The sequence below is a fragment of the Branchiostoma lanceolatum genome, chromosome 6, assembly GCF_035083965.1.
Source record: "Branchiostoma lanceolatum isolate klBraLanc5 chromosome 6, klBraLanc5.hap2, whole genome shotgun sequence".
Classification (NCBI taxonomy): domain Eukaryota; kingdom Metazoa; phylum Chordata; class Leptocardii; order Amphioxiformes; family Branchiostomatidae; genus Branchiostoma; species Branchiostoma lanceolatum.
In genome coordinates this window covers 23,619,303-23,645,137 of record NC_089727.1, presented here as the reverse complement: position 1 = coordinate 23,645,137, position 25,835 = coordinate 23,619,303, and the positions used below count along the sequence as shown (strand labels likewise).

Sequence of the window (25,835 nt, the reverse complement as noted above, 5' to 3'; positions counted from 1 at the left end):
AGTCTTTCTCCAGTCTGATGAGATTTTCTATGATATTTTCCAGCCTGAAGAAGAAGCTGTTCCCCCATGTGCCTGGACCAGTACTGCCCTATTTTTACGACGAGGTAAAGAGAATCACTTTTCAATGAAATAATGCCTTTGTGAATAGTTTTGCATTGTAGATACCGTGTCACAGTGTATACATGTACATGTAAATACTTTGTGTTTGGGAACACATCTATAAGCAGCGACACCTGTGGTGCAGTGCAATGTGAACCAGTCAGGATTGCCCTGACGAAGGTAACAGATGGTCACCGAAACGTTGGTTGAATAAATGACTTTGTGGCCAAGAGTCCTTTTATTCAAGATAATGCCTATGTTTTTGAAAAAAAATGTAACAAATTCCCAACAAATTGCAACATTATGAAAGTTTGTCATCTACAAAAAGTGTAGTGAATGAGTAGAGTGTGAGTGAAGTGGAGAGTTTGAATTTGGGTGGTTTTGTTGGCCTGACTCAAGCATTTCCTGAAAGGAGGGGATTTTGTAAGCCTGATTTACTGTTCATTGTACTTTGATTTCGAAAAATTACTACCAGGGGAATTGACCCCGTGCAAAACACATTCTATATGTTATATGCTGTACATACACAATGTACATGTACATTGTTCTGGAAGCATATTTTCCTGTTATGCCAACCCTGCTGGAGAGTTATTGGATTTTAACAAGGCAATCAGAGATACGGATATGTAGTATCCTAATGTTTTATACATCCTTGCATTGTTGGTTCATGTTCTATTGTGTGCATGTACAATGTAGACCCGTTGGTTGACATCTAATACTTAAAATTCAGTGTTTTTTTTTCAATTTCCGCAGTGACCCTTTTATTTTGAACGACACAACCATAAATAATTCTTCTGTCTTCTGCGCATTTACCCCCTTTGTTTCAACTGCAAACTTACTAGTAAAACCACCTCAGACTCTCCATTATGTCCCTACCGCAAAATCAAACCCCCACAAATTTAGATGCGGTTACAGTTACTGTAGTTTGATCTATACATTGTATACAAAATGTTTTTATTGCTCTATACAAACTAAATCTTGCATATTTCTTGTATTAGGTTAAATTGGATTTTGTAGCAAATTAGTAACATATTGCACAAATTATGTTAATACAAGATGCCTCATAATTTTGTTTTTTCCTCATTGCAGTACACAATGGACCCATACGATAGTACGTACTCCCAGCTGAACTTCCCCACCATTAACTACAGCTACAACAACGACAAGGAACAGGTGGACAACATCGCCGACTTCCTGAACAGAGGGACGGAGAGGTCCCGTCTGGTCCACAACGATGCCAACATGAACACGACTATGCCCATCTCGGACACAGTCGACAAGGTACGACAAGTAAGCTTCTGTATGGTCCATCCATCTCCTAGAATTGAATAGCCCCATTAGCAGTTAAAGTTGAAGTTTCGCAAATGACTCCCCAGTCCAAAGCTGAAACATGGGTTCCAAAATATATTTAAAGCAAAGTCTGTGTTGTTGTCCGGAAGTCTGGGTTTGTAGCTGACTGCTTTCATTTCTTGTACAGTATAGTTGACTTCTGAGCTTTTGATCTTGCTGCATGTAGCTTATGGAAAGAAGACATATTAACCTCCATGGTCAAGTAGCCATTTGGCACCAAACTTGTGTTGGTTATGGGGTCAGGCAACAGGAGTAAGGTTGAGTCATGATTTACTGTGGAGCTTTTAAAGGCAGACTAAACTTACATGTAATTTCGTAAAGCATACTGCATTATGTTAAATATACCACTAAGACCAGTTCTGACTTGTTTTACACTAGTCCATCATAGATTAGTAGTTTACAAAATTTGAAATTCACGGCCTGGTGCCCGTAATACTCAACGAGTCCAAAGACCGTGACGTCAGAATCCGACTCGGCCCCAGAATCTATTCTATAGAACACGCATCGATCGTAACAGTTTCTTAGAACCGGCTCTCCCGTAAACACGCCATCTAAAGCCTGATTTCGACCTTCATGTGGATTTTCTGCCCCTCCAATGCGAGTCCGTTGTGCGAAGAGTGGGGAGGGGGGCATCCGTCATGCCTTCCTGCGTAGTTTGCCGCAGCTCGGCCCAAAAGGGCAAGGATGTGACGATTTTCACTTTCCCTACGGATGCTAACAGACTAAACCAGTGGCCTGTAGGATCCATAGTGAAAGGAGTAGTAGTAGTAGCAGTAGCAGTTGTATCCATCTTTGGGAAACTTGCGTGAACTTGACACTCTATAGCATTATATAGCCAATCTCCGCTTGAGTCAACTCGCGATCGATCGTGTTGGAGGGAAAACACCTGTACTACGTTTTGTGCCACACAAAAGTCGAAATCAGGCTTTAGATGGCGTGTTTACGGGAGAGCCGGTTCAAAGAAACTGTTACGATCGATGCGTGTTCCATAGAATAGACTCTGGGACCGAGTCGGATTCTGACGTCACGGTCTTTGGACTCGTTGAGTATTTCGGGCACCAGGCCGCAAATTTCAAATTTTGTAAAAACGCTAATCTATGATGGACTAGTGTAAAACAAGTCAGAACTTGTCTTGGTGGTATATTTAACATAATGCAGTATGCTTTACGAAATTAATTTTTGTCTGCCTTTAACAGAGCATGCAGGCAGCTTTTGTGAATTCTCCGCTTCATTAGCCAATGAAAATGTCATTATACCAAAAACTGTTACCGGTAATGGCTACCTTGTCCCCCCAACGACCTTGAATAGGTCAGGGGACTAGGTCATCTAGATAGGTAAATGTACATGTAGGTTACATTAACTCATCCAGGAATAATGTTATTGGCAATGAAAAAAAGAAGCAGCTATAACTAGCTTTTTTGTTCCCAAGACTTGCTATAACATGAATAATAGCTTATGTACTCTTTTTCTCTTTTTGTATATAATGTATGACAGATATATGACAGCCAGTGGTGTTTGTTTCAGGTTGACAAAAAGCCTGTGGAGGAGAACTCTACCGATGATCGCCGCTCCAGTGGCTACAGCACCAGCACCGACCCTGCGGTTAGCGAGGCAGAGCCTGCCGACAACAGCCGGCCGAAGGGCCCGGACACACAGCCTCTCCAGACCCAGCTGAGCACCCAACTGGGAGGACAGGAGGAAAGCCCTTCTGGGCACGGTCAGCCGAGCGTCAGTCCGGAGGGCATTGAACTGGCAGAGATGGGAGCAGCGTCAGCCGAGGATCCTCCGGCTGGATCACAGGAGAGTCCGATCCAAGACGTTGCAGATTACCTGAAAACCGCAGACGGGATCATGGATTACGTGCGAATGGGAGCCGGGGGAGACTACGAGGTTAAGAGCGGCGTCGATGCCCCAGACTACCTGCAGACCTACACTCTCCGCAACGATGCAGCGAAACTGGCGCCAGAAAAGGCCAAACCGATGGATGGGTACGTCCGAGCGGCGACGGGCAAGCCGGGTCAGTTCGTCGAGCCGGACTACCAGACGCGGTACAGCCTGGAATCGCTGCCGGTCACGTCAGGATCGTCCGGTTACAAGTCGAACGAGAGCCAACCAAGCACCACCGCCGAAGAGCCGCCCTCTCCAGAGAGCCAGCTGAAGAACTACATCAGCAAGTCCATGCCAAACATCCTGCAAGGGTTCCCGTTCGCCCCGGCAACGGTCGCCGGGGTAACCATGCTCACGCCCGGCAAAGCAATCCCAAATCACGCAGCTGAAAACACCACGTACATCAAAACAGCAGGCGAGATAAATGTGTGATGTTGAAATGCAAAAGAAACATTCTGTATCTTACAACGGTGTCTTCTCTTACATTTTTTGGCGACACCTAAGGGCCTAGCCTAGTTGTAAACTTTTAAATTTTATTTGTTGTTTGGAACTGCTTTCAGATCACTCAATTTATATGGTACACAGTTATAGATTAAATTAGATAACTAAAAAACTTTTTGTGTCCTTTGGTTGGGGACTTTTATCAATTAGATAGTCAAGGAGATAAAATCCATACATATGTAGTTATCCTTTGTTTGTAGGTATGAAGAAAGATGCAGGCGTCGTAGCGTGTGGAATTAGTGGCTATTCATGATCAGAAGCATTGGACTGGTGATTTTCTCAGTGCTTCACTCCTTGATCTCATAATACCTACAATAGTGTGACATGTGGAATAAGAAGAATATAACAGTTACATGTACAAGTTGTACTGCTGTTGAATCTATCCTATGATGGGAAATTGTGTTGCCTAATTCTGGCACAAAGAAGAGGAAATGTTTAAAATGCCTTGAAATCTACAGTTCTACAAAACACAGGAATGGTTTGTTAGATGTAGTAAAAGTTGGCTAGTCTTTAGTCTTATCAAATGGTACATTTTGAAACACAGTACAAGTCATGTGCTTCTCAGTGACATGTACATACTATAGTAAGAATGTTATATGGAGATTCTAACATATTAAACCATGATTGTATACTGATCTGTAAAGAAATTAGATATATTCAGTGTTGACTAACATATATGATTGTGAGATGTTTAATTTAGAATATTATTAACTAAGAGGTTGTGCCGTAACAGTTTAACAACTGAATCATGTTTTTGGTACATGTATACTTAGTCAGAAATGTCTGCTGTATTTCTATACAATGGAGTACATATTTTGATATAATGGGAACAGATATAAACTTGGTCTTAACACAGTAACACAGTAACGTTTAAGGTGGACATAAGCAAGATGTGATGAAAGCCTAAGCACAATGTACATGTATGAAATTCGACACACAGTCTTTTTTATAACCAAAGACATCGTCTTTCTTTTTCCAAGCAAATTTTAAGAAAGTATTACTAAGTCATGATGTTTTTAAGCTTGTTCAGTGATGCTGCTGATTTAATACATTGTTGCAATGCTCATTAGGCCAAACGGTTATGTGTTGATCAATTTGTTTAATCAGAGTTGTAAGCACTAAAATTGAATAACAAACAGTTCACCAGTCTGATGCAGCAGGGGTACAGTCCAATGTGTGGCCTTTTTTTTAAACCTCGTGAATTGGAATATTAAATTTAGACATACATTTAGTCAAGTCACAATCTTGTACAGTATATGGGTATTGATAAAGCCTCACAAGTTAAGGCAATGTGAAATATAAATATAAGTAAATTTAGAAGCGGGAACTTAATTTTTTCTAAGGTTTCGTAAGCAAGGAACAGCTCTACATAGGAAAGTGGTGTACAAGTCATGACAAACCGGCTTCAGTTCTTTCACTATTCTTTTCCAGCGGAACAGGGTTTGCTTTGTAGATCTGTAAGCTTAAATTCACCACTGTGTTTTTCATGTAGCGACCGATACCTGGTGGAATTATGAGAGTAAAAGTAGTATGATAATTAGTTACAGGACTTCATTGGGAATCACCACAGTATAAATTCTACGATTTTTTGATATTGTTACCTTCGCCGAGAAGGTTATGCAGAGGGTAGCGTTTGTCTGTTTGTTTGTAGTGTCACAGAATAACTCGAGAATGCCTTGATGGATTGTCTTGGTATTTGGTATGTTGGTAGGTTTTGATGAGACCTAAAAACGATTAGATTTTGGGCCCCCTAGCGGCTTCTTATGGTACTGCAGCGGAACTTCCTGTTTTGATATCTCGTGTTCTGGACATGCTATGGAACTGATTTTTGAGTGGTAGATAGATCTTTGGACGGAGAGTAAGTGGTGTGGGTTTGAGCCCCCTAGCGGCTTTTTGGGAACTGCAGGAGCAGGTTTTGCGTCTGACTTTGAAAGGGAATAACTCAAGAAGGGCTTGATGCATGGTAATGATTTTTGGTAGGTAGATAGCTTGAGTGATGATGTACATGATTAGACACTTCTTATGCAAATCAGTATCTAATTTGCATAATTAATGAGGAAAGTTTATACATCCGCCAAATTCCATGATAGGACTCTGAAACATGTCACATATGTAACTGAGGAAGAGAGAGATATCAATTGATATAAACTATGCAAATGAAGACCCCATTTGCATAATTAATGAGAAAATATTATACATTGTAACATGATGGCCTCGATGGATGGTCATGATTTTTGGTATGTGGATAGTTTTTGTGATGCTTAGTATGATTGGACAATAATTATGCAAATCAGATTCTAATTTGCATAATTAATGAGGCAACTTTAAAAATCCGCTATGTTCCATGATATGACAATTCAAATTGTTACTGAGGAAGAGAGGAATGTTGATAGATAGAAAATATGCAAATGTGGGCCTTATTTGCATACTTAATGAGTAACTTATATTATTCCACACTGGCAAAAGACGGCAATTTCATACATTTCATCTTTTTTTGTGGCATCGGGACGTTATGTGAATGTGAACATCGTTGAATCAAATTATGCTAATAAGGGCCCCCTTTGCATGATTGATGATAAATTTGTTAAGCTCATACTTTGGACATGTTATATTTTAAGACAATCAACTGGTATGATTTATGATTGATGAGACACACTCCTAATACGTCAGTCATAAAGGTTAAAATCATTAGGCGAAGGTATGAGGTCGTGGAACTCTAGTTTATTATAGTTTAATTGTTAATTTGAGGTAGAATTTCTCATACGGTGTTATCACAGTACTACCAGTATTACACGTACATGTCTCGTATACACAGTACGCAAGAAAAGTTCTGCTGTTTATGGCACCCATGTGTGTGTGTTTATGTTAAGAAAGCAAGAATGTTGACAACTTGACAGCCATGTAGTTGATTGTATAAGCATAAGAGTGCCATGTAATTTTTCTGTTAGCTGTACTGAATATCTGTTCTTCTTACCACATTTTCTGCTTGTATTATTATGGCACTAAAGGATTGTGCATTAAACTGTGGGACCGCTTATTGTATATTGCACTTGTTGGTGTTATTCTTGCGTCATCTGTTAGTAAATATTATGTTGATTTGACCCATGGATATTAGACCAAGGGAGCGAATATGATAAAAATCCATAATGATTTGACTCTTTCTGATGAGAATATCAGTCACTCCAATCTGACACTTGTGTGTGACAGTAAGGCCTAGGGAAATTAACAGTCGGGTTTCCGATTAGGCCATGTTGATTTGATTATATGGATGACATCCTTTAGGAACCCCAAAACTGATGTGAGCGTGCTAATAAAAAGGTTTGGCGAAAAAAAATTGGCTTCATTATGAAATCTAAGTGGTCATGAAGGTTAAACAAATGAATAAACATATAGGGTATGATCTCCCGAATAATATATTCTTCTTTTTTTCGTTCACATCATCTTTGACTTTGGAATTTGCTTCAGCATACTATGACATTGCTATCCGTTTCCCGAAATATATTTTGCAATCCACGACATACAATGTATAACGTTATTTGCTATTTTGCAGCTCCTTTTATAGGATCTTATAGTATGGACGAAAACTTGGAGGGAGCCCCGGGGGGGGGGGGGGGAGAATTGATGGGCGCGCGGATGTCATCCACATGATCAAATCAACATGGCCTGACGGTCGTAAAAAAATAGGGTACGTCTTTTTTGTATTCAGGCCATGTTGATTTGATTATATGGATGACATCCTCTAGAAACCCCAAAACTGATGCGTGAATATAAAAAAGGTTGGCCAAAAATTGCCTTCAACGTAAAATGTATGTGGTCAGGAAGGTTGAACAAATGAATAAACACATAAAGAAAGGTATACCAAATTAATGGATTCTTTGACTTTGGCATTCACATTAATATTCAAAGTATCCATTTTCCGAAATATTCTTTTGCAAATTACGGCACATATTTGCTCATTTTGTAGTTGCTGTGCATGCATGACTTACAGTATGGTAAAATTGATGCGCGCGCGGATGTCATCCATACAATCAAATCAACATTGTACGGGAAGGTCGTTCTTAAGTTCATCATTCAGATGGACGTCCATTATAACAGTGGTTGACCCCCCTCCCCTAAAAACGTATAGGACGTATTCAGTCACGTGACCCTCCCCCCAGCAACGAGCACTGTCGGCCATTTTGGGGTCCACTTGATAGTGGAGCCCTGTGGAAATCTACGTAGAAATGGAAGATGTTTTCTACACAATTCACAATTTCCCTTCAAAACGCTTTGTCTCATAATCATTGTGTTTTGCCTCGGAAGTTGGATTGGGACTGATAAAGCACACACTGATCGGGTAACAGTAAGATTGGTTTTGCGTTTCTCGTGTAGGTGCGGGAACATACGGAGGGACTAACGACTGAAACAAAAGTGGATTTCTGACATACGAACAGCGGATCTAAAAAGTCTGAGCATCAACGTGTGTGTATGGAAACCTTTGTATCTGGTCGAAAAGCAAATTAAAGGCCCGGTGTGTAACAAAGTCGCGGCACCATTTAGTCGTTGCTTGAGATACGTTCATAAACTGAGGGTCTTTCAACGTCGAACTTTCCCGATCATAACGTACTCCCTGTCAACTAAATTTCTCACGACACTCTGTTTAATCAAGACACTTAACTACGTAGCTTCAGGCCTTGGAACACTTGTATGCTGTGAACTGATTTTATGCGTATTCTATAAACAGTCGTTTCCAGAACCAACTGAGGACAAAATCAATGGACCCCGCCGGCACTATTTAACATGCACAGCCATTGGTCAGACGGTGTGACGTCATACCCCTTATGCAAATAAGGTATAGTGCCCTATAGTACACTTTCATGTGAGCTCCGTGTGCTCCACACGTCGACCCTTCCGCTCTTCACCCCGTGAGCCAAGCAGAAACATGCCGATTGTCGTCCACGTCTTCAGCGGGAGGTGTTTGAGTTGAAGCCCGAGGCGGTCTGTTTGGATACACGGCAATCTGATGTTTCCCATAAGGTTGGGCGTATAGTAGCGCTTTGTGGCGTGGCGCTATGCTGTGTTGTTTCTCGTTTTAAGTGGTTCTTGTTGCGTTTTGTGAGAGAATTCTTTTGTCTGGGCAGTTTTTGATAACGGTAAGTGTTTTGTCCCGGTTTCCGTTTTTCCTGGATGTGTTTTGTGGTCGTTTTATTGGTGGTTGTGGTCATTTTGAGGTAAGTTTTAGGCCGTGGTTTACGTTCGGTCGCCGTAGAGCGTGGTTGTCTTTCATTTTCAGTGGCCGTGTAGAACCCACTTCAATCCTCTTCGGAGATGGGCGAGAGGCGCTTTTTTCCAGTTTGGGTGTGTGTTTTGCTTGTACGTTTGTATTTTTTTTATGGTATTTGTGTGTTTTGGTGACCCTTCGAGCCAGATTTGAGGATTGACGGACAGCAGTGGTGGCCGAGGCGCTGGGTAGCAAGATGGCTACCTCGAGGAAATTTTCTTTCAGGGATAGAATCCAGTGACATCCTTTGCGGTGGAAGGCCAGGGATACGTACAACCAACGTGGATGAGCGACGCGGATTTAGAGGTCGGCTGTTATGATGTTTTTTCTTCCGTTTTTGGTGGCCGTTGCAGGCTTGAGCCGTGGATTTCTGTTTAGATTTGATGCCCAAATCTCAGAACAGCAAGATGGCCATTTTGGGATTGTTTTTGTGAGGGTTAGAATCTTTTGCCATCCTTCGCTTTTAAAAGCAAGGGAGGCACGCAGTTTACGTTTTTGAGTGTTGCAGTTTGAGAGCGTTGACGTTTTCATGTTATTTTTTGACTCTACTCTAAAAATGACATGTTTGTCCCCATTTTTGCGAGGCAGGGTTTTCGTCTGTCTCCTCGTGGTGGGGTTTGCTCTAGCTCAGTGCCGGGACTGTCCACCAAGACGGGATTGTTTTCCTGTATCGTCGTGTTGCAGCATCCCCCTGCCTTGGGCGTAAGCGGATTCGGGCGGCAGTTCCCCAGGTTACAGGTTACCGACATGTGCATTTTTTATTCTCATGCCTTACTTGTTTCCGTCACCGGTACGTGTGTAAGATTGTGGTGTTTTGTTTTCTGTCAGTGGTGCGACAGCTTGTGACGGTTGTGAGGCGTGAAAGGCCTGGGCTGCCCATGTTATCGTGGCTTGCTCACCTTTGGGGACCAGGCAGGGGGGAAAAAAGAGCGTGTGTGGCTTTGTACGGGTGGAGATGTGTTGTTGGTTAATCGAGTTGTGTGAACGGTTGTCGGGGGTATGTTTGGTTGATCGTGTTTTGACCTGATCCCGGCCATGTTCTAATGATCTGCATTATGTGTGTACAGGAATGGTGGATCTTGACGTTCTTTACAACTGACACGAACCCTACCACCAAGATGCAGCATGCGGAAGCACATGGGCAGCCCGCGGGCCTGGTTCGACCTCCTCTGTTGCCCTCGTGGATCCGCGGACAACCCTAGGAACTGACGCTCTCCACGTAAACGTGAGTTTGTTTTACTTGCGGAGCCTTTGGTTCCAGTTTGCTTACCTTTTTTTTTTTTTTTTTGCTTCATTTGCCGTCCATTTCTTCATTCGTGCTCGTCTCAGGGAAGTTCTGAGAGAGTGCCTCCAGCGGGAGAAAGTGCCGTGTGAGAGGTACGGGCTGGAGGAAGGCCGTGAGAGACAGTGAGGGTCCTGGAGGGACAGGCCACGAGCTCAAATAAAATGTGTGTTTTAACCGAGAGACAGTCCTGGAGGGACTGGCTACGAGCTCAAGTAAAAGGTGTGTTTTAACCGAGAGACAGTCCTGGAGGGACAGGCCACGAGCTCAAGTAAAATGTGTGTTTTAACCGAGAGACAGTCCTGGAGGGACAAGCCACGAGCTCAAATAAAGTGTGTGTTTTAACCGAGAGACAGTGAGGGTCCTGGAGGGACTGGCTACGAGCTCAAATAAAATGTGTGTTTTAACCGAGAGACAGTCCTGGAGGGACAGGCCACGAGCTCAAGTAAAATGTGTGTTTTAACCAAGAGACAGTCCTGGAGGGACAGGCCACGAGCTCAAGTAAAATGTGTGTTTTAACCGAGAGACAGTGAGGGTCCTGGAGGGACAGGCTACGAGCTCAAGTAAAAATGTGTGGTTTAACCGAGAGCCGGAGAGAATCCCGAGGGGACAGGCTACGAGCTCAAGTCACCATTCTTGTGACTTCATGGTGAAGGTCCCAGGCGGGGCACCGTGGGGTGCCGCGGGAAAGCTACGAGCTCAAGTCACCATTTGGTGGCTTCACTGAGAAAGTCCCGGGCGATGCACCGTCGGGCCCCGCGGGCAGACTACAAGCCCAATTGCAAGTCACTATTTTTTTTTGTGTGTGACTTAATTGACAGGCTACCGGCGATCCAGTCATAGCGCCTTCATTTTACTCTTTTGGGGAAGAGGTCTTGAAAGGAGAGTGAAGCATGGGTTGGCTTCGTTACACCCCACCCTGCTTTTTACACAGGCAGGGATAGGACATAGACTGAGGGAAACCGCGTGTGACAGAAGCCTGGCATAAGCCCATCGGCAATTTAAAGACGACGTGTGTTGAAATTGCTCTTGCAGTTGACTTTAAGAGGGCTGGGTAAGATGAACGACTACGCAGTGGTTTGCGTCACACACAAGTGAAGATGGCAGGTCCGGGAATTGTTCCTTGTGAATTGTTCTGAGAACGCGGCCTGGTAGACCACCCTCTGCCTCCGCTCAGGATTGAAGCTACGGATCCAGGGTATCACGGCCGGGCGAACACCGATGTCTAGCAAGGACCGAATAGCGTTTATGTGGTCAACCTTGTCAAATGCTTTAGACAGGTCGGTGGTAACAAGTGTACAGACTGACTTTGGCAATGACATGGATTTGCACAGGAAGTCAACCAAGATCTTTGTTTCCTGCCGCAAAATTGGCGGGGATCTAGTCTTTTAAATGTATTTTGTCCTATCCAATCTGCCACGAAGTGATATGGGTCGGAGTTCGTCGATGTTTGGTTGACTAGACGTTGACAGGGGAACTGCGTTAACTTCCGATCGGTGACTAGAAACGATGCCTTACCTGACTGAATGGGTTGTGTAAGTCACAGAGAGGCGTGCTCAGTTCACATGCTAAGTCCTGTAGAATACAGGCAGGTATGTTGTCGGGACCGGGACTCTTGTAGTTGTTGGTGAACCGCAAGTTTGAGTAAACATTCAAGACTTGGAGGTCAGGTAAAGGTTTGGCCGGTACGAGTGACGGGAGAGATGGCAGTTCCAAGGGTGGCAGTGACTGAGACACATCCGCGAATTAAGCATTGAGGGCGGGGGGCTATGGCAGTGTGGTCGGTTTGATCGATACCGGGGGCGTGGATCAAGTTGGCCTTTTTGTTCATGTCTCACATGGCCTTGAGACCGTTGTACCATGACCTAGGTTTGCCCTTCTTGCGCCCCTCTCTCTTTGACCCTTGTCCCTGTAAAACTTAGACGTGACGGTGAGACTTCCAGACGTGAAAGTTCTCTGTCTCTGCTTTATCAGGTGATTGATTCTGAGTGTTTCGCAGGGGTTGTCACTGTGGTGTGGTTTGACAGTTTTTGTTGGGGCAGAACTTGGCGATGGCACAGGTCAGGGGGGCTATAGAAGGCGTCAGCCTTTTCGTCAGTCGTGGTTGCAGTGAAAACTTCTCTCCAAGGTTGGGTAGTAGTCCATCTCCCAAAGTTGCTCAGATTAGGCTCGTGAATGGTACGAGTAAGCATCTTTCTACAGTCATTTTGTTTCAGCTTCACTTGAGCTTTCCAGGATACGGCAGTGGTTACTGAGTTCAATCGGTGGGAGGATTTCGGTAGTTTTTTAGCACTTTTTCATGGTTTTATCACGATAAGATTAAGGTTGGCGCTTCCCCTGGGGCTGTTCCGAACAACTTGAGAGATCCTGAGAGAGAGCACGGTCTAAGAGGATGTTGGGGATATACGGCTGATTGAAGTCCCCTAGATGGCCGATACCAATGTTCTAAAAAGCTGTACGCAGTTGATCCGGAAATGAAATGAGGTGTTCTATGAGTTAATCGTCGTGCGGTGACGGCGGCGGTGAGTACGAGGTGCGTACGGTGATCGACGAAAACTGACGAGTTATGCGTTGTGGTCGCACGTACACCCACAGGTATTCCAGCTGTTCTGGGACAGTGATTTCAGATATGACACGGGACGGTATGCCGTCGCGCACCTACACTGCTGCCCCACCGCCGCCACGATCTGTGCGACATTTAGAGTACACGGGGTATCTCTCGTCTGACGTCCTTGTGGCGTTGAAAGAGAAAACCAGGACCCAGAGATCGCAGCAATGTCCACGTTATTGCTCGATAGAACGGCCTGGAATCCGTCAGTTTTGTTGACAAGAGGTCGTGGATTGGTAAGAAGGATTGTGGTAAATGGTTTATTGATAAAAAAAAAAAAAATAAAAAAAAATGAGAAAAACGGCATTGCAGTATAGAGACTGAATTGCGCCGCAGCTTACAATCACGTATACGGTAAAGTCGACACGATCAGAGTATTATGTACAACAGACGATAAAAGTTCATATGTCCAAGTGATCGTTGACTAATACAATTAAAAGCTAGATTTCAGTTCGACATTACTACTAAAAGCAAGGTTAATGTCCAGCCGGAATAACAGATCAGAGTTTTTGTCCGCCAAGGAGTTGCGCCAGCGCAGGTTTGGCACTCGTGGTGTATCGTTTAGTACCCCTGGCTTGAGAGTACTGGAGTGAGTTCCTCAACAGTCTGCCGTGCTGTTCTCCTCGAGTCGGAGGTAGCCAGGAACAGAAACGTGGCGATTGTCTCACTTTGTTTGCAAAGGTCACGCAGAGGTCGTGTCTGCGGTCAGAAAGGGTTTGCAGATTTAATCCTCTCAATGTGTCCGTATACGAGGTATACTGGCGACCCAATATGATCTTACAGGCACGTTTCTGAACGCGTTCCAGTCTGTTGATTTGGCTGTTGTTGAGGGCGGCGTTCCAAACTGGGGCTGCATACTCGAGGAGCGGTCGAACATACCCGCAATAGATGGCCGTCAGGTCCTCTGTCGGAAGGCCAGCTCGGCGCAATCGGCACAGCAGAAAGAGGCGCTTGCTCCCCTTCGATACCATACTGTCCACTTGTGAGTCCCATCCCAGGTCGGACTGGATCTGAAGTCCGAGAAGTCTGGCTTGTGTTACTACGGTGAGTGCTTGGCCTCCCAATGTAAGTACTGGGAGAGGTGGGGGTCGTTGCATAAAGCAAATCTGTAGAACTTGGCACTTCTTGGGATTCAGCAGCATATGGTTTCTCTCTGACCAGTCGTCTAACTCGTGTAAGTTGTTCTGCATGGTTGAAGGTGAGTAGACCGGTCGGATTTCCCCCAGGTTCAGATCATCGACATACTTCCAGTAGTCGCTGTTTAGTGTCCCAGCATCGTTGATCATGGCCAAGAATATCAAAGGCCCTAGCAAAGTTCCCTGAGCCACCCCACAGGTGAGTGACTCCCAATGTGATAGTCCATGTTGGTAACGTACCCGCTGTCTACGGCCCGACACAAAACTGCATACCCAGGGCAGAAGGGAAGACCGCGCCCCCATTTGTACGAGTTTTGTGATAGCTGTCGTGGGACAGACTCTGTCAAATGCCTTGCTGAAATCTGTCAGTACAAGGTTACCGACAGATTGCTTCCTCTCTGCGCCTTTGAAGAAAAAGTCAAGGACGTCTACCAAGCAGTGGGTTGTGGAAACTCCTCTGAGGTTCCCGAACTGTCTGGGGTCCACAGTAGGTAAGATGTCGCGGAGGAGCCACGTGAGGACGAAACCCTCCACTACTTTGGCGAACTGTGATGTTAGCGACACTGGTCTGATCTTGTCCAGGTCTGCTGGTTGTTCTTTCGGGACGGGGATGACGATCGCGTCCCGCCACTCCGGTGATACTCTGCCCTGTCGTAGGGATGCATTTGTGATGTCGGTAAGTGGGCTGGTGAGCTCGCAGGCGAACTCTTTGATGAGAGTAGGCGGGATGGCATCAGGACCTGGAGCCTTGGTCACCTTAACCCTTTGCAGGCGATGGTACATCTGCCATGGGTCAATCTGCGGCGGTGGAGTGGCCGGTAAGAATGCTGGTAGCAGGGCTGTGTCCAGAGGAGGCAGAGCCTGGCAAATGGTAGCTAGGTGGGTGTTGATGGCTCCAGCGATGGCGGTCATGTCTGTTGGGTCCACACTAGGCACGTGGACAGTGGGAGTAGATTTGGAGAGGTTTGCCAAGCGTCGCACCTGTCTGTGCCACTCAGACGGGTTTGTTCTCTTCAACCTCTCGACGTGATCACTGTAGAAGTTGTTTTTTTTTGCACGTTTGCATCCGCGGTCAATCTTGTTCCTCAGGAAACGGTAAAGTACCATGTGGCCTTTACTGTGTGCCTGTTGTCTCCTGTGGATCAAGTCTTTAAGCAAGGCTGACATCCATGGTTTGTCCTTGTGATGTAGAGAGCATTTCCTTGGGGGGAAGTGCTTCTCTATTGCAGAGTTCAAGGTGCGGTAGAAAGCAGCTGTTTTCTCCTCCACTGTGTCACTTTCCAGTACTTCACTCCAGTTGTGCGAGGTGATCCATTGCCATTGGCCAAACGCCCGTATGCTGGAGTCTGGTAGAGGACGAACGACGACCTGCTTTGTTTTGTTTGGCATCTGTGACCGGACTCTTGGCTGCCACCAGACAGCTTTGTGGTCACTAGTTCCTATCGGGTTTGTGACCACAGGGGTTAGGTAGAAGGACTTGAGGTTGGTGACTATGACGTCCAACGTGGCGTCCCCATGGGTAGGGGCGCTGACCACCTGTTCCAGTCGGTGTGATAGGACGAGGGGCTTGTGGTCGAGACGATTGTAGTCGCCGGCAAGTATTAGACCAACGTCTGGATTGTGTGTTTTCAGAAGGTCGGCTGTGTTGACAAGATGTTCAATGAGGAGTTGTTGATGCTTAGAGTTGGGCGGGATGTAGGTAGCACACACTGCAATAGCTGGCACCTGACGTGGGAGTCGCTTGGGACGGACCCACACCCACACACACTCAAGTTCTGTAGGTACTTGGACTTGAGAGATCGGTCTTGCCTGTACATTCTCGTGGATGTAGATAGCAACTCCACCTCCTCGTCGCTCCGTTCTGCTTGTAGAAAAGAGCGTGTAATTGTCAATGTTCAGGAACTCACTAGGCATTGCGGTGGAAAACCAGATCTCCGTCACGATGGCAATGTCGGCCTTGTACTGATGTACTGTAAGTTCAAACTCGTCTAGTTTGTTCATCAGCGAGCGAGCGTTGCACATGTAGACAGACGGAAGACCTGTAGTGGTCCTTTGTTTCGGTGGCTGTAGAGGTACGCTAACTAGGTTACTGGCACCTGCATTCCTGCATGTGTGTTGTTGTTGACGAAATTGCTGGGAATATTTGCATATGAAGGAACCAGAGGGAGGGCGATGGCCGACTAGGGTAGAGATCTTGCGAGCCCTAGGAATGTCGGCACTGCATACACCACAGTTTTGATGTTCGCTAAACTTAAGTTGCGCGGGATAACAGAGTCTGTTGTTCACGCTGGAGTGGGTATTTGCATGTGGCTGAGAGGGGGTGATTCCACTCCTGGCTGCGGTTGAGGGAAAGATTTTTGCAGAGGACGTAGGACAATCTCCACATCATACACATGAACGAGCTAACTACTGGATGACTTCGGGGAAAAGGAAAGTACAGCGCCTACGGCTAGCACAGATGAGACAGGTGACACAGGAGAGAACTATGGTAAGATATCGTGGAAGGGAAGTGAAGTAAAGGCGGCAGTTTGTCTAGAGTTTAGGAAAAGCCAGTTTTAGGCTGCTGAAGGTACAGACTCGCGAGATCGCGTCTCAGTGCAATGCTCCGGACGCTGGGTTGGTATGGTGTGTTAAAGGGCAAGATTATCCGCAAACTTGAAAGTGTTAGTCCCACCACTTGTAAGTCAGTGTAACGAGTACTCCTGCAGCTGGCATTGGGTGTTTTAGGCGGAGTGGGTAAACCAGGGGTAGCAAATTTGTTTTCTCTACAAGGGGAAGGCTTACTCGTGAAGTCTTTGGGAAGCCTTCTGAGAGAGTATGACATACTAGTAGTTGGCAAGTTTTTATGGAAGTTTTTTGTTTCGACGACGTCCAGATGTCGGTAAAATACACTCGTAGCGAGCTGGGCTGTGAAAGGTCGGAGTTGGAGCCCGTAAGGTTTTGTACATTTGGGAATGGTTTTATTTCGGGGGAAAAGGGAACAGGGCGGCCAGAAGGGCCTTAAGTGGCGTCAGATTACTATTGGGCGTTCAGAGAGCTGGTCCGTCCAGGTATACACTGTTCGTATATTATCCAGTCCAGTCATGGTGAGGGTCAGGTTTGTTTGACGGTCGCGACCGGGAACATTGTTGTTTCCTCTAGTTGATAGCAGTAGTTGCTAAAAAGTTGCCCTGATCGGACGAGTATCTCAGTGAATGTCTCAGAGTTCTACGCGGTGAGCGGATGGGTAGCAGTTCCAGTTGGGAGTAGGCGGTGGCGTAGGAGGTATATTCCACACGTAGGGTGGCGGTTGTTCGACCTCCTCGATCTTTTTAACTTATCCACGTATTTGGCTGTCTGAAGCGGCATTTTCGAGAACGTGATGAGTGTGGGAGGTATACACCGTAATAGGGTCGTTATTGCAGAGATGAAGGGGCTATACCTTCCTGAGGAAGTATAAGCGCTGTTTTGTTTGGTACGCTTTGAGTCCTGGTAAGAGTTTTCTTAGAGTTCAGCCTGGGGGATAGCGCCTATCACCCTCGTAATTTTCATTCGTTGAATGTTCCCCTTTTTTCTGGGAGCAAATCGATGGTGTGTGACATGAGTCTTCCTGGATTGGGATATGCAACATTTTGTTTGTCTTTGGGCGTAGTCTCATGTTGTTAAGGGGCTGTGGAATGTTGGGAGGACTGAATTTGGGGGTTTTGTCAGGTCAAGTCATCCACTAATTTTTCAGCCTTAAGAGCCAGCGGAGCGCGTGGCTCTGGTAATTTTGGCTGGGAAAGTCAGGGGTATAAGTGGAGTCGGAATATGTTCCATGGTAATAGTATCGGACAGTCCAGCTTGAGTGGGTAAGGTCTAAGGTAGGCTTGAATCCATCTGGTCATGAAGGGCGCGGTTCAAGTTCAAGCAGGTGTTGGGTATACGGCGCAGTCTCTGACACGGTTAAACCTTTTTTTGGTAAGTCATTGTGACAAGGGAACGTAGAATTCCAGGTTTATCGGTGGATTTGAATGCATCATTGTTGTCTGCCCATGAGGCGGCGTGTGGTCGTTCTGCTTTTATAGCAGCGAAAAGTGTTGAGCTTCGATTTGGGATGTAGGGTCAGACAACACCAATTGGTGAGGCAAAATTGTTTCGCTACTTACCCTAACAGAGAGGTTTAATAGGGAGTTCGGTCTGGTTCCGGCTATAGAAGGCGGTTTTGTCTGAGGGATTTGAACGATAACTGCACTCGTCCGGGACTGAGACTTTGTCGGAATAAGGTATTAAGAATTATGCGGTACAAACTGTTAGAAAGGCATCGGAGGGGGAAGATTAGTTTTTCTTAGGTTTGGGATGGTAAGAGAGGGGTTTAGGTAAGGAAAGGCTGGTGGTAGGATGGATGCGCGATGAGGAAGGGGTAGGACAAAAGTGAGAGTGGCATGAGAGTGGGCATCTTATGAGAGAGGGGTAAGATAAGGGAGGGGTGATGAAGATAAGAATAAGGGAGATGAGCAAGGGATGATTGGGAAGAGTTAAGATGAGAGAGGGGGAGGTGAGAAGGCATCAAGTATCTTAGTATGTTCTGATGTGGAGAATAAAACGGAAGGAATGGGCTCAACAGCCAGAGACGGCGAAAGCGAAAGACGACGATTCTCCGCATCACTCACACAGGAGGACCTAGGGCTACGCATGATAAATAGGATACTATTTAACATGCACAGCCATTGGTCAGACGGTGTGACGTCATACCCCTTATGTAAATAAGGTATAGTGCTCTATAGTACACTTTCATGTGAGCTCCGGGTCCTCCGGCCACGTCTGGAGCCTGAAGCGTACCCACCCGCCCTCCCCGGACATGTTTCTGCTTGGCTAGAGGTATGCGCCCGCTTTAGGGCGGTCGCCTCAGCACATAGGTGCCTTTAGGCTTCAGACGACGATTCTCCGCATCACTCACACAGGAGGACCTAGGGCTACGCATGATAAATAGGATACTATTTAGCGATCAGGTTTGCAGGCTGGGGAAACCTTCTCCTCGCTCGTCGATAATAGGTCATTTCCAGTAGTTGTAATTGGATTTTTGTAGCGAAAAGAATATGAGGCTTGAGACTCTTTGCATAACAAAACAGCGATCAGACGACTTTGCATTCCTTGGAAATTTAGAGACCGTCGGACACCGAGAAACTTCGAATTCGCTGCAGGTATGAACTCAAAATGGCCCCCACGAAGGGCAAAGGTGATGATGTCACGTGAATATGCCGAATTGAAGCCAGTCGTAGATAACACAACATTAGAAAACTTAGAACACAATTTCAAGGTCAAAAACTTCGGATCACATTTGAAGTTGAAAAGTGCGGTTACATGACCTGTGGCGCATAATGTTTTATCAAGTCATCACGTGTGAGGTAAGATAACTTCTCCAACCTTTTTCCCGAAACGTAGTCTTGTCTGAGAACCATTTTTCGTAGACGTTGAAAGCTGCTGTTACGAACTCTGTCCATCTTGAAGGCTTTCGTACAGTAAACAGAAGCATACATCGAATGTGAGGACGTAAACAGAACGTCTGACTTGTGACGTCTTGAAATGTAACCGTTACATTCGAAGTTCGAACGTACACAACTGTGCGTTGCCTTGGCAATGTGACGTCGGCGGCATTCACATGTAGTTGCAATGTCATTGCACGTTTGAAAGAACCATCTTTATGGAAAGAGAAAGGCTAACCCTAATAAGAAAAACGGTGGGGCCATGAAAGCTCTTCACTGAATGCTTTGCCGTATGTGACTATGTATCGGTTACTGTAAGTATATTTTTTATTCTTGGGTCGATTCTATGTACGCGTTTTTTACGTCGACCTTCTGAGCGCTAACTCATCTCAACGCTAACTTGTTTAATTACATGTTACACTCACTGCCCATAAACACGTACTACTAGTGATGACAAGACACACTTCTTCTTCAAGAATGAAATAAAGATCTATTGAAAAAAAAACATGAAACAATTCACCAGCAACAAATCATACAAACATTTTACATACTGTTCTAGTATACAGGAAAGTTCTCAAGAAAATTTACCTGACCAAGCGGAAAAATTGCATCATTATTTACCCTACCGTTGCACGATAAGCGAATTATAGGATGTGAAAAATTTACAGCATGTTTACAAGAAAGTTCACGCTATACTAGAACAAAAAAATATAAAGTTTCTACGGAAAATCCAACTTTTAATTCAGGCGATTTGGTGGAAACATGGCGGCCTTTGTTTTACAACGTCTACCGGCAATCGGAAAATGGCATCGGTCTTTGTTTACTTTACCGTCAGTCAAGGAGGTTAAATATGTATATTTAACCTCCTTGCGTCAGTTGCACGAAAATGGCACAAAAGTTACAAATTCAAGAATATGAGAATTCAAAACACGTTTACAAAAAGGTTTACGCTGTACTACAATAAAAACAGAATCAAATTTGTACATAAAAATCGAACACTTGACTCAAGCTATTTAGATCAACATTTCACGGAGGTCTGTGTCTTACGGACTGTTGTTTCAACATTTGGAATCATGCTATAATCGGCCCAACGCAGAAACAAGAAAACCTCTACGAAGTCTATAGTAGCCCGCCGTAAATGACACAACTTTAGAGACCCTGGAACGCAATTTCAAGGTTAAAAACTTCGGATCACATTTGAAGTTGAAAAGTGCGGTTACATAACCTGCGGCGCATAATGTTTTATCAAGTCATCACGTGTGAGGTAAGATAACTTCTCCAACCTTCTTCGCGAAACATAGTCTTGTCTGAGAACCATTTTTCGTAGACGTTGAAAGCTGCTGTTATGAACTCTGTCCATCTTGAAGGCTTTCGTACAGTAAACAGAAGCATACATCGAACGTGAGGACGTAAACAGAACGTCTGACTTGTGACGTCTTGAAATGTAACCGTTACATTCGAAGTTCGAATGTACACAACTGTGCGTTGCCTTGGCAATGTGACGTTGGCGGCATTCACATGTAGTTGCAATGTCATTGCACGTTTGAAAGAACCATCATTATGGAAAGAGAAAGGCTAACCCTAATCAGAAAAACAGTGGGGCCATGAAAGCTCTTCACTGAATGCTTTGCGGTATGTGACTATGTATCGGTTACTGTAAGTATATTTATGCTTACGTCGATTCTATGTACGCGTTTTTTACGTCGACCTTCTGAGCGCTAACTCATCTCAACGCTAACTTGTTTAATTACATGTTACACTCACTGTCCATAAACACTTACTACTATAGTGATGACAAGACACACTTCTTCTTCAAGAATGAAATAAAGATCTATTGAAAAAAAACATGAAACAATTCACCGGTAACAAATCATACAAACATTTTACATACTGTACTAGTATACGGGAAAGTTCTCAAGAAAATCTACCTGACCAAGCGGAAAAATTGCATCATTATTTACCCTACCGCTGCACGATAAGCGAATTATAGGATGTGAAAAAATTACAGCATGTTTACAAGAAATGTTACGCTATACTAGAACAAAAAATATAAAGCTTCTACGGAAAATCCAACTCTTCTTTCAGGCGATTTGGTGGAAACATAGCGGCCTTTGTTTTACAACATCTACCGGCAATCGGGAAATGGCGTCGGTCTTTGTTTACTCTACCGTCAGTTGCACGAAAAGGCACAAAAGTTACAAATTCAAGAATGTGAGAATTCAAAACACGTTTAGAAAAAGGTTTACGCTGCACTACAATAAAAACAGAATCAAATTTGTACGTAAAAATCGAACACTTGACTCAAGCTATTTAGATCAATATTTCACGGAGGTCTGTGTCTTCTGACTGTTGTTTTAACATTTGGAATCATGCTATAATCGGCCCAACGCAGAAACAAGAAAACCTCTACGAAGTCTATAGTAGCCCGCCGTAAATGACACAGCATTAGAGACCCTAGAACAAAATTTCAAGGTCAAAAACTTCGGATCACATTTGAAGTTGAATAGCGCGCATGCGGTTACATAACATGTGGCGCATAATTTTTTATAAAGTCATCACGTGTGAGGTAAGATAACTTCTCCAACCTTCTTCCCGAAACATAGTCTTGTCTGAGAACCATTTTTCGTAGACGTTGAAAGCTGCTGTTACGAACTCTGTCCATCTTGAAGGCTTTCGTACAGTAAACAGAAGCATACATCGAACGTGAGGACGTAAACAGAACGTCTGACTTGTGACGTCTTGAAATGTAACCGTTACATTCGAAGTTCGAACGTACACAACTGTGCGTTGCCTTGGCAATGTGACGTCGGCGGCATTCACATGTAGTTGCAATGTCATTGCACGTTTGAAAGAACCATCTTTATGGAAAGAGAAAGGCTAACCCTAATAAGAAAAACGATGGGGCCATGAAAGCTCTTCAATGAATGCTTTGCCGTATGTGTCTATGTATCGGTCACTGTAAGTATATTTATGCTTGCGTCGATTCTATGTACGCGTTTTATACGTCGACCTTCTGAGCGCTAACTCATCTCAACGCTAACTTGTTTAATTACATGTTACACTCATTGTCCATAAACACGTACTACTAGTGATGACAAGACACACTTCTTCTTCAAGCATGAACTAAAGATCTATTGAAAAAAACATGAAACAATTCACCAGCAACAAATCATACAAACGTTTTACATACTGTACTAGTATACAGGAAAGTTCTCAAGAAAAAGTACCTGACCAAGCGGAAAAATTGCATCATTATTTACCCTACCGTTGCACGATAAGCGAATTATAGGATGTGAAAAATTTACAGCATGTTTACAAGAAAGTTTACGCTATACTAGAACAAAAAATATAAAGTTTCTACGGAAAATCCAACTTTTAATTCAGGCGATTTGGTGGAAACATGGCGGCCTTTGTTTTACAACATCTACCGGCAATCGGGAAATGGCGTCGGTCTTTGTTTACTCTACCGTCAGTTGCACGAAAATGGCACAAAAGTTACAAATTCAAGAATGTGAGAATTCAAAACACGTTTACAAAAAGGTTTACGCTGTACTACAATAAAAACAAAATCAAATTTGTACATAAAAATCGAACACTTGACTCAAGCTATTTAGATCAATATTTCACGGAGGTCTGTGTCTAACGGACGATTGTTTTAACATTTGGAATCATGCTATAATCGGCCCAACGCAGAAACAAGAAAACATCTACGAAGTCTATAGTAGCCCGCCGTAAATGACACAACTTTAGAGACCCTGGAACGCAATTTCAAGGTTAAAAACTTCGGATCACATTTGAAGTTGAAAAGTGCGGTTACATAACCTGCGGCGCATAATGTTTTATCAAGTCATCACGTGTGAGGTAAGATAACTTCTCCAACCTTCTTCGCGAAACATAGTCTTGTCTGAGAACCATTTTTCGTAGACGTTGAAAGCTGCTGTTACGAACTCTGTCCATCTTGAAGGCTTTCGTACAGTAAACAGAAGCATACATCGAACGTGAGGACGTAAACAGAACGTCTGACTTGTGACGTCTTGAAATGTAACCGTTACATTCGAAGTTCGAATGTACACAACTGTGCGTTGCCTTGGCAATGTGACGTCGGCGGCATTCACATGTAGTTGCAATGTCATTGCACGTTTGAAAGAACCATCATTATGGAAAGAGAAAGGCTAACCCTAATCAGAAAAACAGTGGGGCCATGAAAGCTCTTCACTGAATGCTTTGCCGTATGTGACTATGTATCGGTTACTGTAAGTATATTTATGCTTACGTCGATTCTATGTACGCGTTTTTTACGTCGACCTTCTGAGCGCTAACTCATCTCAACGCTAACTTGTTTAATTACATGTTACACTCACTGTCCATAAACACTTACTACTATAGTGATGACAAGACACACTTCTTCTTCAAGAATGAAATAAAGATCTATTGAAAAAAAACATGAAACAATTCACCGGTAACAAATCATACAAACATTTTACATACTGTACTAGTATACGGGAAAGTTCTCAAGAAAATCTACCTGACCAAGCGGAAAAATTGCATCATTATTTACCCTACCGCTGCACGATAAGCGAATTATAGGATGTGAAAAAATTACAGCATGTTTACAAGAAATGTTACGCTATACTAGAACAAAAAATATAAAGCTTCTACGGAAAATCCAACTCTTCTTTCAGGCGATTTGGTGGAAACATGGCGGCCTTTGGTTTACAACATCTACCGGCAATCGGGAAATGGCGTCGGTCTTTGTTTACTCTACCGTCAGTTGCACGAAAAGGCACAAAAGTTACAAATTCAAGAATGTGAGAATTCAAAACACGTTTAGAAAAAGGTTTACGCTGCACTACAATAAAAACAGAATCAAATTTGTACGTAAAAATCGAACACTTGACTCAAGCTATTTAGATCAACATTTCACGGAGGTCTGTGTCTTCTGACTGTTGTTTTAACATTTGGAATCATGCTATAATCGGCCCAACGCAGAAACAAGAAAACCTCTACGAAGTCTATAGTAGCCCGCCGTAAATGACACAGCATTAGAGACCCTAGAACAAAATTTCAAGGTCAAAAACTTCGGATCACATTTGAAGATGAAAAGTGCGGTTACATAACCTGCGGCGCATAATGTTTTACCAAGTCATCACGTGTGAGGTAAGATAACTTCTCCAACCTTCTTCGCGAAACATAGTCTTGTCTGAGAACCATTTCTCGTAGACGCTGAAAGCTGCTGTTATGAACTCTGTCCATCTTGAAGGCTTTCGTACAGTAAACAGAAGCATACATCGAATGTGAGGACGTAAACAGAACGTCTGACTTGTGACGTCTTGAAATGTAACCGTTACATTCGAAGTTCGAACGTACACAACTGTGCGTTGCCTTGGCAATGTGACGTCGGCGGCATTCACATGTAGTTGCAATGTCATTGCACGTTTGAAAGAACCATCTTTATGGAAAGAGAAAGGCTAACCCTAATAAGAAAAACGGTGGGGCCATGAAAGCTCTTCACTGAATGCTTTGCCGTATGTGACGATGTATCGGTTACTGTAAGTATATTTTTTATTCTTGCGTCGATTCTATGTACGCGTTTTTTACGTCGACCTTCTGAGCGCTAACTCATCTCAACGCTAACTTGTTTAATTACATGTTACACTCACTGCCCATAAACACGTACTACTAGTGTTGACAAGACACACTTCTTCTTCAAGAATGAAATAAAGATCTATTGAAAAAAAAAAACATGAAACAATTCACCAGCAACAAATCATACAAACATTTTACATACTGTTCTAGTATACAGGAAAGTTCTCAAGAAAATCTACCTGACCAAGCGGAAAAATTGCATCATTATTTACCCTACCGTTGCACGATAAGCGAATTCTAGGATGTGAAAAATTTACAGCATGTTAACAAGAAAGTTTACGCTATACTAGAACAAAAAAATATAAAGTTTCTACGGAAAATCCAACTTTTAATTCAGGCGATTTGGTGGAAACATGGCGGCCTTTGTTTTACAACATCTACCCGCAATCGGAAAATGGCGTCGGTCTTTGTTTACTCTACCGTCAGTTGCACGAAAATGGCACATATGTTACAAATTCAAGAATGTGAGAATTCAAAACACGTTTACAAAAAGGTTTCCGCTGTACTACAATAAAAACAGAATCAAATTTGTACGGAATTAAACTGATCTCTACTACAATTCCAAAAACTCAAAAAGTCCTTAAGAGATTCCAGCCTGTCAGTCCGTCGTGTATCCATCCCA

At 43.8% G+C, this 25,835-nt stretch overlaps 2 protein-coding genes across 9 annotated transcripts in view; one reads left to right on the top strand and one right to left on the bottom strand.

Annotated features, from left to right (window-relative positions):
* LOC136437095 (protein sidekick-2-like) overlaps positions 1-6,879 on the top strand; it is a 36,050-nt gene extending 29,171 nt beyond the window's left edge. For 7 of the 8 annotated variants that reach the window (XM_066431566.1, XM_066431559.1, XM_066431563.1 and 4 more), the window contains 3 exons: positions 44-104; positions 1,189-1,389; positions 2,974-6,879. In XM_066431566.1, the coding sequence (XP_066287663.1) occupies positions 44-104; positions 1,189-1,389; positions 2,974-3,768 (1,057 nt within the window). In that variant the 3' untranslated portion in view covers positions 3,769-6,879. The remainder of the gene's footprint in view (positions 1-43; positions 105-1,188; positions 1,390-2,973) is intronic. The other variant, XM_066431564.1, reaches the window with a different exon arrangement.
* Positions 1-25,835, bottom strand: part of LOC136437096 (interleukin-6 receptor subunit beta-like) — a 237,385-nt gene that overhangs the window by 184,406 nt on the left and 27,144 nt on the right. The gene's annotated exons all lie outside the window — the stretch shown is intronic.